This window comes from Neopelma chrysocephalum, unplaced genomic scaffold (assembly GCF_003984885.1).
Source record: "Neopelma chrysocephalum unplaced genomic scaffold, ASM398488v2 Primary Assembly neopelma1_22, whole genome shotgun sequence".
Taxonomy (NCBI): Eukaryota; Metazoa; Chordata; class Aves; order Passeriformes; family Pipridae; genus Neopelma; species Neopelma chrysocephalum.
The window spans coordinates 8,356,101-8,370,683 of record NW_020897689.1 but is presented as its reverse complement, the minus strand read 5'-3'; the positions used below and the strand labels follow the sequence as shown (position 1 = coordinate 8,370,683).

Below are 14,583 nucleotides of genomic sequence, written 5' to 3'. Positions count from 1 at the left end.
CTTAAAAGTCACTGTCAGTAGGATCACAGTCTTACTGCACAGACAAGTGACTGGAATATTTGAAATTACTAACAGGGTAAATTTAGGTTATAAAAGAAAAATGTATCAAGTACACCTTTACATATGTCTATACTATGACTTAAATTAAAAGCCTTCTTAAACATTCTCCTACATACTCCACTTTCACCCTATCTGGAATATCACTGCCAGTACACAAACCCTAGGGAGGGCACTTCTAATCTAGTTAGTGTAACTATTCTAAAGGACAGCCATCTTAAAAAGGAGATTAAGTTCAGATGTTTAGAAACTTTAAAAACAACAGAAAGTTAGAAACCCTAAACAGCTACTCGTATGTAACTATAACTACCTTTTAGAGAATATGAGACTAAACTCCAGTATTTGCTATGCTCATTGTATTAAAAGAAAGTTCTACCACACCTAAAGGATAAGGCATAGCCATCTACTAATTGGCATATTTGTTTATTTGTGAAAAGGTCCTTATTTGTGTAAGCAGCAAAACAAACTCCAACTGAATGATTGCTATATGCAAAAGAACTGAAGGCAACTGCCTCTGCAGTGAACTTTATAGTTCTCAACAGCACACACGCAACATGCTATCTGAAAAAAGTTACTAACTGAACTACATGTATTAAATACTGAAAAAAGTTTTACATTTTTTTATTATAATTTATTTTATTTAACAATCTAAGAAGTTTGCAGCCATCAGAAGTTCCAGTGCAATTTCAGGTGCAATTGGGAATTCAGGAATCTCCGTAGAGCTGTTAGTATAGCGGACCTTGTAGGTGAAATACATGCATACTTTGGATAGGACATGGGATGGGATCTCTCTAAAATTGACCTCATTTGTTTCATTTTCTGCAAACTGTCCTGTAGAAAGAAAAAAAAACAACACAAAAGAACACCAAAGCAAAAGTCAGAATCTCAATTCACTGCAAAATGAAACACACTAGTACACTAATACAACACATTCTAAATAGACCTGCATAAATCCCATATTCCAGGGTATTATATTCTTCGTTGTAAACCAGGAGGTGCCACATTCAGAGCCCTCAAGAATATTAAGATACCCAGCATTACAAAGTGTTTATTTTGGCTGCAGCCTATTAACAATATTCTGAATAACTACACCAGAAATTTAGGTTTACTTCCAATATAGCTGATGTGTGCTCAGTCCAAAAGGTTCTGAAGTTCACAGTAACAACGACAACAATAAAAAGACATCAAATTTCTAACTGTCTTAACCAAGGGAAAAAAAAAAGCTTTATAGATGCACTGTGTCTGCACATGCACACCTAGCAGTAGTCCCTTCTGTGACTCACTAGCTTTGAATTTCTCAGTTTCGGGCAGATTTGACAAAAGGATTGAAACCTCAAAGATGCATTAACTCGGTAAGTTGTGAAAACAGGCAGGCAGCAGGGATAGAGAAACTCTAGTTGTACTGGAGAAAAGGTTATATACAGTACAAGTTCATCGCTATTAGATATTAAAGAATTTATCCAAAGCTCAAATCTCAAAACACAAGTACATTTGAAATTAACTTTCTATAGTGCCTATAACTATGAAACCTGGATGATACAAAGTCATCCTATGGTTCATCCCATAGCCTTTCTACTGTTATCTTTGTTTTTCTTTTCCTCATATCTCTAGACTTTCATTAAGCTGAAAGACAACACAAAAAATACTAACATGAGCTCCATATTTATGGAAGACTAGCAGTGTTTGGTTCCCATTATTTCTGTAGGCATCCCCTTCTAACTACAAAGCAGAACTATTTACTAATGTCTACACAGATTTGTGTAGAAGTATCTGCATGCACCGAAGGCAATCTGGCTTGAATTCTAGTACAGGAACAGTCGGAAGCAACAGAAGAAATGTTAGCATATTGGCAATGTCACAGCACTGGAACAGAACACTTAAACATCAGTGAAATTATGACCTACTGAACTAGACAGCAACGGTACTTTCCCTTGTGAATGCATTTATCTTGCTAGTTTTTATACAAAATATCCTTGAATGCTGAGTCCTTTACGGAGTCAGTTTCTAGCCCTCTAAGCAGGTTACTTTGCCTTTTATTCCTTCGTTGAACAAATTCAGAGCAGGTCTTGTAACTACTCTTCCTTTTGCCTGTCTGGGAGGACAACATGGAGTGGATCAGACACAAAAGACATTTTACATATTTTCAAATGCAACCATTAAAATAACAGCAGAACATTAAGCTGAGAATTTTAATTGCTCAGTTTGTCCAAGTATTACTAAGTAATTTTAAAATGTATTACACAAATAGATCTCTCCAATAATCCTCCTCACCAGAACCTAAAAGAGAACAGAAGAATGACCATATTCAGATCCAAGCTCCACATAGCCCACTGCCCACCACTCCAGGGGCTAAAGGTAAACACACAAGATGCGGGTGAAGAAGAGGGAAAGCCCGTGTCAACTTCTCCCTGTTCTCTCCTCCAAACCTTTTGGTCTTCAAAAGTTAGTTTAGACACTTCTTAACGCAGACATAGTCTCATATATTCAGTAACACACAAGGTCCTTCCCTTCTGTAAGTTTATCTATCCTTGTCTCAAAGGAAAGTTAACTTTCATCATTAGGCTCAGGAATTCCTTGCCATAGGATGTTGTGAACATGTGGCCTAAATCCAACCAGGCAGCTGAGCACCACACAGCCACTTGATCACTTACCCCTGCTGTGGACAAAGGAAGAGGAAAGGAAAAGTAAAAGCAAGAAAACTAGTGGGTTGAGAGAAGAGAAAGAAAACAAAACAAGTTATGCAAAGGTAATCATCACCTCCCATGGGTAGACTGATGCCCAGCCAGTTCCCAAGCATAAGGTGGCTAACCTCCTGTAGGGGGTTTCAGTGGCTGGGTTTTGGTAGCAGGGGGGGCTACAGCGGTGGCTTCTGTTAGAAGCTGCTAGAAGCTTCCCCTGTTCCGTGGAGCCAATGCCAGCTGGCTCCAGGACGGACTTCCTGCCGCTGGCCAAGGTCGAGCCAATTAGGAGTAATAGTAATGCCTCTGTGATAACATATTTCAGAAAAGAAGATTGTTGCACAGAAGAAATTCCACCCAGGGAAGAGCGGAGTGAGAACGTGGAAATAACAACGTAGACACCAAAGTCACTGCAGAAGGAGGGGGACGAGGTGCTCCAGGCGCCGGAGCTGAGGTCCTGCAGCCCGCGGTGCAGACCATGGTGAAGCAGCTGTGCCCCTGCAGCCCATGGAGGACCATCCAGGTGCAGAGACCCACCTGCAGTCCATGGAGCAGGTGGATGCATGAAGGAGGCCGTGACCCCGTGGGAGGCCCAGGATGGAGTGGGGTCCTGCCAGAGACCTGCGGCCCATGGACAGGGAAGCCCACCCTGGAGCAGGTTTTTCCCAGGTAGGACTTGCGGCCCCTGTGGGGGGACCCACATCGGTACAGCTCATTCATGAAGGACTGCATCCCATGGAGGAGTGACCCACGGAACAGCGGTTTGGGAACAACTGCTGCCTGAGGGATGGACTCATGCGGGAGAGGTCCATCAAGGACTGTCTCCCGTGGGAGGGACTCCAGGGGAGCAGGGGAAGGGCTCCTCTCTCTGAGCAGTGGCAGAAACAACAACTGACCATAACCCCCATTCCCCCTCCCCCTGCACCGCTGGGGGGGAGGAGGGAGAACACGGAAGGAAGGAGGAGTGGGGGGAAGGTGTTTTTAAGACTGTTTTATTTCTCATTCTTTGACTCTTATCCTGTTAGTAATAAATATTAAGTACTATCCGCACTTTGAGTCTTGTTTTGCCCATGAAGGTAATCAATCACTGACCTCTCCAAGCTCTTATCTCTACTCATGAGTTGTTAGCTGTTTTTTTTCTCTCTTCTCTGTCCAGTTGCAGGGGGAGAGTGAGAGAGCAGCTTTAGTGGGTACCTGGTATCTGGCCAGGGTAAACCCACTACACCTCCCTAATTCCCTCCACTCTCTTTTTAACTTTGGAGCATGATATTATATGGCATGCAATATCTCCTCTTTCATTAGTTTGGGTCATCTGTTTGGTTGTGTTCCCTCCCACCCTCTTGCACACCCTCCTGTCTGGAAAGTCATTGGGTGGGGTAGAATGAGAAACAGAGAAGGCCTGGAGAGTGTGCAAACACCTTTCAGCAACAGCTAAAACAGAGGTGTGTTATCAGCACTATTTTGGTCACAAATTAAAGCACAGAACCACATGACCTGTTATGAAGAAAATTAACTCCATACAGAATACAAGTACCACTGTGGAGGTGGCAATAAAAAACTACCAGCTTGTTTGTTTTGAACTTGACAGCTACACATTTCATGTAATACCCTCAAGTTCTCACACCATGAGAAACTAGTAGCAGTGATACTGTACGATCACTAACTTCCCAAAAGAAGAGTTCAATTTTAAGTCTGGTAGCACAATACCCCACAGAGGTGCACTGCTCTGCTGGAAACAGGAACTAGGCAGGATCTGGAAAAGTAATCATTTATTCCAACTTTCACTCACTGCATGATAAAATATCAAACTGTCCAAAAGTGAAAGCAAAGAATGTGAAGGTACTAAATCTTTTGTACCTACCCGGTCCACTCAACATAGCTTTTATTGTTCCTGATGTTAATGCATGCTCTCTTTTTACGATGAACTCATGGCCATCAGAGGATATTAACTTCACATACATAGCATCTGGGCCTTCACACCCACCGTATGTTTTCTCTTCTCCATCTATAATAGAAAAAAAGACAATGGTTTGAGAACACAATATACTGATTCACAACACTAATAATGCAAGTTGCAGTCTTTTCTATGACTACATTTGCAAAATGAAGAATCTAAATGCAACCGGAAATAAGATAGAAACATTTTCCATATTTGAGGACTTTGTACAGAATCACAGAACATTCTGAGTTGGAAGGGACCCACAGAGACCACTAAGTCCAACTCTCATGTGAATGAGGGGATTGAACCCACAACCTTGGCTTTATTAGCGCCATGCTCTAACCAACTGAGCTAATTTCCTCTGAAACAATCAGCAATCTGTTTTAAGGCAAGAATTTTTGCACAAGTTGGAATTTTAACATCTCTCCTCTTTCATTCCTCCATCACCAAATTCTGTCATGATTTCTAAAATCTATGTAGGGATGAAGTTTTCCTTTAGACATTCTCAAGTGAATTGAACATGCTACTGATTCACACTGTAAGGCTATTGCCATGTTTATCATACTAAAACTTGCTAAAAGTTACCTAAAGACGTAGCTGATATTTAAAAACACAGACTGCAAGGAAAAAGGTGCTTTCCAAAGCACAGGTAAGAATAAAAGCAGTCAGCATTCCTGCACTGAAGAAATGAAGATTCATCTTCCCTCACTGCCCAACCAGACCCAGAACCACACAGCACTAGTGCACACCCATGTTGTGGTGGAAAACAGGGAAACTGCCAAAGCACTAAACCCAAGGAAATTTGGAAGTTCTCCCCACAGCAGTTTTGATTGTGCTTTTTCTGTTCCACTAAATACTCACTCTTTACTTTTCTTCTCCAGAAGCCTTCACCCTCTTCCCTTTTTGTTCCTTCATTTATTCTATCCCAACAGTGCTATCTTTAAAAGCTGAATTACTGTTGCCAGTATAGCAAGCAAAACATTCCCCCAATCAAGTTGTTTTGTGAATTTGAAATTAAAATTGAATTACCATGTAGTTATTGCCAATTTTAGTAAAGTACTGCCAGTGCCACACATGCTAAAATATATTCAGAAAAAGTACAGATAAAACCAGAATCTGTCCAATCACATTTCATTAACCAGTCATTTGTAGAGGTAGATACAACAGTTTCAGACGTAGTCATATCACACACAATGTAATTTACCAGAAATCAGTTCTTATTATGATCTCTGAGCCAGAATTCCACAGGCTGACCTTAGCTAACAAACAAGCAAAGAATTACTTAAAACAGTACATAGTGAAATTTTCTTGTCCGCTATCTAAAAGTTTAGTGCCATAAAAGCCTAAAGGCATTCCTATTTTAGCATGTACATTTTTAGGACTATGCATGTTAAGCAAGTGAAATTTTTTGTTAGATGGATGCACTCTGAACAAGTGTTTCCATAAATGAACAGTCACTTGAGAAAATTCTCCTACAAAACATTTGTAGGAAGTTCCACTTACTTTTGAGGCTGCAAGAAAAACGGTGACAAGATCAACATTTAAAGTCTTACAATCCAACTCCTCTATCAATGTGAGAGAGAAAATGCTTCAAATCACAGGAAAGCAGAAAACACTCTAAGACTATGAACTTACCCATTTTCTTCTTATAAAATAAAAATATTCCTTTTCAACTGCAGATTTTGCAATAGGAGCGTCTGAAAAAACACAAGAGGCAATATTTTGAGTCAGCAGTACCATTTTTAAAGTCACCTTCATTTATTAGTCTTTATGTTATCATAAACACTCTTCAGAAAAGAATACGATAATACACAGCATGCAACGTTGATGAACAGTCCACTTTGAAAACGGAAACCTATGAAGTTCACCAATGGGAAACGCAAACCCCTGCACCCTGGGAAAAATTACCCCAGGCACCAGTATTGTCCGGAGGCTGACCTGCTGGAAAACAGCTCTGCAGAAATAGACCTGGGGGTGCTAGTGGACAAGTTGAACATGAGCCAGCAGTGTGTCCTTGCTGCAAAGGTGGCCAACAGCACCCTGAGCTCTGTTAAGAGCACTGCCAGAAGGTTGAGGCAGGTGATCCTGCCCCTCCACGCAGCACTAGTGGGACACATCTGGAGCGCTGGGTCCAGCACGTGCCAGACTGAGTCCTGCAAAGGGTCAAAAGGATGAGGGATTGAAGCACCTGTCACACAAGGAGAGGCTGAGAGAACTGGGGTTGTTTAGGCTGGAGAAGACAAGGCTCAAGGATCAGTCTAATCAGTATGCACTAAATACCTGGCCTCCAACCTGTCCTTCCCGAGACTGACAGTTCCTGATACCACCACCCATGTCACCTAGATAATCTACTTCAGACATTTAATGTAGGTATTCACATGGTAAGTTAACCAGGAGCTTCCATAGCTTATACACTGACATCCAGCTTGCTGCATACATATTTCTCCATGAAAGTGAAACTAAAGAGTTAGAGAAATGGAAGCGCTTATGTGCAAAACAAATCTAACATGTTCAGACACAACTTATATTTCTTTACCCTGAACTGCATCTCTGCTGGGGAAAAGAAAACTTTGGAAGAGAAATTCCTCCCACCTACCTGCTGTCCTAAAACTTCTTTCATGTCAACAGCCGCTCTCTAAACATTAACCCAGTAAAAATCAATGAACTAGTATTGTGTGCCCACAGATTCAGGAAAACAGCATCAGGGAACCTGGGTGGTTTCCCAGCTGATATTCAGGGTTGAGGGCAGCAAAAGAGACCAGAATAGAGACCACTCCCCACATTCCCTCCCTCCTATGTTTCTGGTAATAGTTCAGCAAGACAATGTAAGCAAGCTGAGGAAGCTGCAAGCTTTGGAAGAAGCACTACAGACATCGCTTTGCTATTGCTGATAGCTTCACTTTTCCACAGCACTTTGATACTGATTTGTTCCATTTCCCTTTTTTATAGCTACAAACATGAAAGAGTCTGAATGTTGCCTCCATCTTTCACAAAAAGGCACTTTGTTATGTATGCTTAACCAAACTACACACGCATAATCAATAGTTTTTAATTATCTGTGGAGAAAAGAGCAAAATTCACCCTTCACTTACATTGCTGCTGTCTTTGGAGTGCTAAATGCCTTCACCATTTTCAGTAATTCCAGGAACTCATCTAAGGAAATTACATTTGGGTGCTGGAACAGTTAGGGCCCAAAACTGATGGGATCCTTCACCCTATTCCGACAGTTTTTGTAAATGGGAAATCAAGCATCTTATTGGAGAGTATCTGTTGCTGACAAACTGAAGAGATACCTTAAGTTATTACTTCTACTTTGCAGAAGAGGATCACTTCTGCTATCACTTTTTCTAGTCACAAAACCCTTCGTTATATTCCAAAAGAGTAGTGAAACCACTTATGATTTATAAATAATAATAATAAAAAAAAACCATGGAAGCGATACCATTTTTTGGAAGTGTTGGTGAGGATAAAATGTTCCTTGGTTTACAATACAAGTACTGTTACTAAATACAGGAATAAAGACAGGTTAGTTAGTGGGAATGCAGATATATTAAGACCTTGCAAGGTAAAAGCGTAACTTGAGGAGGCTAATACATTGAAAGTGGAGAACTGAAAAGAAATGTCTACACAAAAAAACCACTAGAGCTGTCTCAAAAAGATGCAATGAGCATTTTAATAAATCAAATGAAAAGTGCTATGATTATAGAGGAGAAAAAAATACAGTAGTTAACAAAGAAGGAAAAAAACCTATCAGGCTTGGTGGTCTGAATTCAGTTGCTCTAAAAAGGAAAACAGGATAAAAATATAGTAAGCTTTAGTAAGATTTGGGTCACACTGAACTATTCCAATACCTAAAAATTAATCAATCATTTTCTTTGAAAAAAAGATGCAACCTGGACTCTTACATCATATGGGGTTAAATAAATATGATGAGAGGTAATCTTAAAATGAGAAAGAAATTTGCTACAAGACTACGAGAATACTGTATGGCATGGCAAACATGGAACAACTAGGCTAGAAAAGAACTACTAGTTCCTCCAAAAAATATGTTGAACTTTTATTTTAAACAGTGCTGCCAGAAAATAATAGGTAGATTTGGATGAGATGGAAGTGAAAAGCATTGCAACAAAAGGGGAACAAAGCATAACACGCACAAGTGACCAGTCTTGAAAAACGGCATACTAGAAACTCATGAAATTAAATGTTATGAAATGCAAGATTCCTGTATGTAGGGACCAATATAATCTTCTTTCAGGTAGTCAGGGCTTGTTATTTGGGAGTATAGACATTCTGTGGTCAATTATAAACTGATGCAGCTCTAAGGGACCAAAAGAAAAAAAAAAAGGTGGGGAACAAAGAGGAAAAGGCACACTGAGGACTTCTTTGCAACAGAGATAGATATGAGCACTGTTGCACAAGAGCAACAACTTGTCTGGAATGTCACACACATTTCTGAATTCCTGTTTTCAAGAAAAAGAAGTTCGAATTACAAGAACTACAGGAAGGAGCTACTGATATGACCAAAGAGCTTGTTTTATGAAAGAAAAATTAGTCTTCCTTACTCAGCATAGCAAAATAAAACTGGAATGAAGATAAATATAAAAATTCATTAAAAAGATAAGCATCAAATAGGGAGAACTATGCCAACACTGTACCTCAGTTTAAGTCCAACAAATGAACATAAACAAGAAATATAAAGGATGTAGAAATCATTGTCACTCACAAATTCTCAATTGTGCACATAGTAAAAAGAGTATGGAGGGAAATTTTCTGCACAATATTTTTTACTTGACAACAGCATGGCCTTAAGGTTTAAATAATAGGTTAGAAACAGGAGAGTCAAAAAACCTTGTATGTTGTTGTCAGAGACTGAAACAGTTAACAATTTATGCATTCTAGGACTGCCAGGAGACTTTTGCAGGCTTTTGCAGGACTTTTGCATTATACCTATGATGGGCAGCTGGGTCCATCTCTCCCTCCAGTGCTGCTGAAGGCGTCAAGCCCTGAAAAGGCGAGAAGAGCCATGTTCACCATGCCCTCCACATGAACTCTGCACTGGCCTGTCCAAGATGCTAGAGGTTCATGGCATGGCCCATCAAAGCCCATCCCCTCGCCAATTCTGAAAGGCGGGAAAAACCCTTCTACCAGGCCCCTCACAGGAACTCTGCACAGGCCCAGGAGACATTGGAGGCTCGTGGCATGGCCCGTGACACTATCCATGGATATAACAACTCATAACTTCTTTGAGTGTGGGGGCTTCCCTCCTTCACCCCCAAAGGGTCAAGGCCTCCCCTTCAACTGACAGACATGGAAGCTGCAACTACCAAGTTTCATCGCTGGACCCCGTGGGCAATGACTATATACATCTTTCCACTCTCATCTTTTCTTTCCCTTACTCTCCCTTACCCTTATCCTGTCTTTCTTTTCTCTCCCTTATGCATTTTCCCTAAAGGTTATCTTTATGCCATATTGCTATAGATGAGAAATATAGATGATAACACCCAAAATGCCAACATACCTGTTTACCTTTGAAACAAAACTGTTCTAAAATAAACCCTACATATATATGTTTTCAAACACTGATTATTCAGTCTCGTTTCACTCATCCACCCCAAGGGATTTATTAATAAGAACCTGGGTTATCCCCCCCCGCCCTTTTCTGGGGCGGGTCGTAACAGTTGTCTTCCAAGAAATTATTTTCTTATAGTGTATTTTCCAATGTAATGTTTATTGCAAAGCATATCACTACATTTTCCTTCTGTATAACTAAAGCACCACAAGCAACAACATATGCCAAGCCAATATGAAGAAAGAGACTCTGAGATTTCTGAAGATGCCTGGTAACTGCCTATATTTTAATTACTTTTCCAAATTTTATAGCTGCCCCTGTCTGACTTCACCAATGAAGTAGTTGGGAAGAGAACAACCCAAGTTTTGAGAACTTGTATTTATTAAGTATTTTTAACTTGACTATTCCAGACTCCTGCAAAGAACCACTAATTTTTGCTGAAGTACAGTCACAATTCTATTTACCCTTCAAGAAGCTTATCTGACATCACCAATTAGGTAGATCAGCTCCCTGACTTTAATCTCTAAAAAGCATATATATTAGGTGTTGCTGTTCTACTTTGCCTCCTTAAAAAAAAAAAAAAAAGAATTAGCAAAATCTGTGTTTGTTAAGGGAAAGTTTACATAAAAGGAATATGTCACTTTTTTATCTACGAGGGAGAATACAATACAACTAAAATCAGCTTATTTGGCACACAAAACTTCCAGCCAGTCTAAAAAGGAAGTTCTTGCTGCAGAAAACAACATTCTCATTGTATACTAGAGAACTGAAAATTGTCACAAGTTGCCAGAATATTTACATGTATCAGGTAGACTATAACAAAGTATCACAAAACACAGCAACTAAGCCACACCAGGCAAGTGCTCTTGTTTCCATACTTTAACATCATCTTCTTGCAACTCTAAGAAATACCATGGTGTAGTGAGTTTAGTTCGATCTCTTCCCTGCTTCTCTTGACCATCAAATGCACGAACAAAATCGAAGCATGTCCACGACCGTCCCACCTCACTCCCAGAGTTGCGAGCTCATCTCCCAGACTTTCCCAGAAATTCCAGAATATCATTTCCTTGTACATCCTGTATGTTGATGAGAGTGGAACAGACTGGAAGGACATATGTAGCTGAACACTAATGTAGCTGAACACACACAACCACTGTAGAGCTTCCAGAACCCCACTGCTGTGTTCTGATCAGTACAAGAAAATTAAATCTATGCAAACATTTCAAGCACTCAGATTCTTTGATCCCACAGGAAAACTTTAAAATATCACATTCTGGTTCAAGGAAACTCAAATGGCTTCCAACTCATCAACTACAGCACATGCACATGGCTTTTGTATTGCTTAGCTGGTGACATTTCTGTACTCTACACTATCACTTTCCAGAAAATGTGTGGCAAATAACACACACAAATTCCTTCACAATTCCTACGTTACTTTAGAAGCCAACTGTTGACAATTTTTTGGGTGTCATTTCTGCATCAGTAAGAATTCATCAGTTATCAAAGGCTGCTATATGTTGCAACAGAAGCCTCCTATCGTTCAATGCTAAATTCTATCCTATCCTAAACAATAATTTGTTTAAAAACACCACTCTTCAGTTTAGCATTCACTACTCAGTCTGCATCGAAAAATAATTAATGTAAGTAGGGATCGAAGCATATTTTGAAAAAACACGATGGGAAACTGGCACAGTATGACTTCCAAATCAGCTGATTCACTATTCCATACTCACAGGCACTAAAATTCAAACTTTTGGGGTCACTGGAATGCAACAGGAAGGTAAAGTAAAGGTGAATGTTAGTTGAGATTGGTGATGTGATAGGATATCATGTATGGAGTATCAAAGATCCCACTTAAGATTTCTTTTCCTGTCGAAGGAAAGTTTCCTTCTCAGTAATTCCCAAGAAAGTTTCAAGAAAAAAAAAAGGGCAGGGGAGCATTAACTGTTTTCTTCTAAACATACAATAAAAGCCCTGTACTGTAAGCTCTTGCCAAAGGTTGCTGGCATGCTGCAAAATTTTATAGGGCATGGATTACTGCCCTCTTATTACAGGCATTAATCAAAAACTACTGTCATGCAAACTACCCCACAATGAAGATAATTAAATCCCAAACCTTTCTAGGTGCAAAGAGAACTTGCCAAAGTACATCGAAATTCCTTTATTGTAATCTGACAAAACCCACATTTTTATGACAAAACTTAAGGGTTTCTTGTAACATACTCTGAAAATTACAAAACACAGTAAAACACCTGAAGCTGAGTATCCTTTCAAAAGATACTCATTTACCTCACTGCACCACTGTTAAGAGTCTTCATATTAAGACTACATGAAACTGTCTAAATCTTTTCATTACCAACCCTAGCACAAAAAAAATTAAATCTCAAATGGCTTTTCTCTGATGCAACAAGAAAAAAACTAAGTGCTGAAGTGCTAAAAGTTTCTAAAGATTCTCTTAAAACTCCCAATGGACATGGTAGCAAAAATTTTATAACTTAAGCACACTAAAAGGCTGATGCCAAGGCATAAGGTATGTGCTACATGTGCAAAGATGGTAGGCAACATACTAGAGAAAAACTAATAAAAATTTATTCTCCTTCTAAGTAACTCTTCGGTTAATAAACATTTATCCCCCCCAAATTTTTTTGGTCCTTATTATAGCAAAAGGAGTAAACTAGAAGCACGTAAGAAATTATTCAGAAATAAGTGCCCAAAGGGGTTCTTATCCTAAAGGTCTCTCGCCTGCCTGTTTATCTGTGTTTTTCTGGTTTGCTTCCAAATTTCATCAAAGCCAAGTAAACAAGTGGCATGTGACTATCTAGGTCTCCCCACAGTGCAAAGTTTAACTTAAATCTACAGTAACAAACACACTTAATAAATATTTAATAAATGTTACTTGATGTGAGATTAAATTGGCTGTTAAGGCAAACTGCCAGCATCACCATCACCTTTTCACACATATATATGAAGCCAGCAATAACTTACTAATGCTCAGGTTCCCTTTTTTTTAAAGCAGAACCTCCCTTTGAGGAACACACAGCACGCAAAAGCTTATTTTTATTGCTACCTGTAGGCGTATCACCCTTTTCCTTGCTTTGCTTACTAAAGAGTCAAAGCACTTTAACCAGCACTTCTCACCTTGGCACAACAAACCCTGGAGGCGCAGCCTAAATTCTTTCGGCCTTAGCTTTTCCCCTCTCTAGGGCCTGGCGCAGGAAAAGGGCGAACGTCACTTACGGCAGGAGTTTGGGAGCGATGCTCAAACACAGCACAGCTCCGGGGAGCCCCCTTCCCGGCGGCGCCGGGATTCCAAGGAGAAGGCTCTGGGGGGAGAAACGCGCTTTTCGCCACCACCCCGGAGGGGGAACCCGGGCCTGGCACCGCGCCCCGCACGCCTCGACGGCTCTGGGGGCCCCTCCGGCCCCTCCGCCCGCCCCCTCCCGCCTGGAGCGGGGCGAGGCCCGCTGCCCTCTGCGGCGGCTCCCCGAGGGGCTGTCCCGGCCCGCGGGGTGTCTCGGCCCTCACCGCTGGTGCCGCTCCCTCTGCGCTCGCAGGGCCGCGCTGTAGGCCCAGCTGCCTCCGAGCGCTTCCGCCCGGGCACGCGCCGCTTCCGGCCCCGCCCCGCCGCGCTCCCGGCATGCCGCGCGAGCAGAGCGGTGCATGCTGGGGCGCGTAGTTCCTGGAGGGGGTCGGGGTCGGCTCGCCATGTCGGGGCCTGGGGGTGCTGTTCGACAGCGGCTGAACGTGAACCGGCCTGTGCCCAGGCAGCCGGGAATGCCAGTGACATTCTGGCCTGTATCAAGAGTAGTGTGTCCACCAGGACCAGGGCAGTGATGGTCCCGCTGTACTCGGCATGGGTGAGGCCACACTTCGAGTGCTGTGTCCTGTTCTGGGCCCCTCCTTTCACAAAAGACATTGTGTTGCTGGAGCGAGTCCAGAGAAGGGCAACGAAGCTGGTGAAGGGTCTGGAGCACAAGTCTTATGAGGAGCGTCTGAAGTAGTTTAGCCTGGAGAAAAGGAGGCTCGGGGGTGGCCTTGTCACTCTCTACAACTACCTGAAAGGATGCTGTAGCCAAGTGGGGGTTGGTCCCTTCTCCCCAGTCACAAGCAATAGGACAATAAGAAACAGCCTCAAGTTGCACCAGGGGAGGCTTAGATTGAATATTAGGAATAATTTCTCCACAGAAAGGGTGATTAGACGTTGGAATGGGCTGTCCAGGGAGTCCCTGGAGGTGTTTAAGAAGAGACTGGATGTGGCATTTAGTGCCATGGTCTAGTAAACAGTCTGGTGTTGAGTCATAGGTTAGACTCGATCTCAGAGGTCTTTTCCAACCTGATTT

The 14,583-nt window shown here is 41.5% G+C and overlaps 1 protein-coding gene across 3 annotated transcripts; it reads right to left on the bottom strand.

Moving 5' to 3' along the window:
* Positions 1-649: 649 nt before the first annotated feature.
* Positions 650-13,862, bottom strand: ELOC (elongin C). Of its 3 annotated transcripts, none has more exons than XM_027693872.1 (5): positions 13,769-13,862; positions 13,382-13,449; positions 6,310-6,371; positions 4,597-4,740; positions 650-888 (listed from the first exon to the last, which is right to left on the bottom strand). In XM_027693872.1, exons 3-5 carry the CDS (start codon positions 6,311-6,313, stop codon positions 698-700), a joined length of 339 nt encoding a protein of 112 aa, XP_027549673.1. In that variant the 5' UTR covers positions 6,314-6,371; positions 13,382-13,449; positions 13,769-13,862; the 3' UTR covers positions 650-697. The 3 variants fall into 3 exon arrangements, with proteins under 3 accessions (XP_027549673.1, XP_027549590.1, XP_027549749.1); XM_027693789.1 differs by having other exon boundaries at positions 13,382-13,566; positions 13,769-13,791; XM_027693948.1 differs by lacking the exon at positions 13,382-13,449 and having other exon boundaries at positions 13,769-13,792.
* Positions 13,863-14,583: the final 721 nt, after the last annotated feature.

Coding starts and splice junctions, on each gene's coding strand:
- ELOC (XM_027693872.1), bottom strand. Junction 889..4,596: donor AGCTATGTTGAGTGGACCGG/GTAGGTACAAAA, acceptor TTCTTTCTACAG/GACAGTTTGCAGAAAATGAA.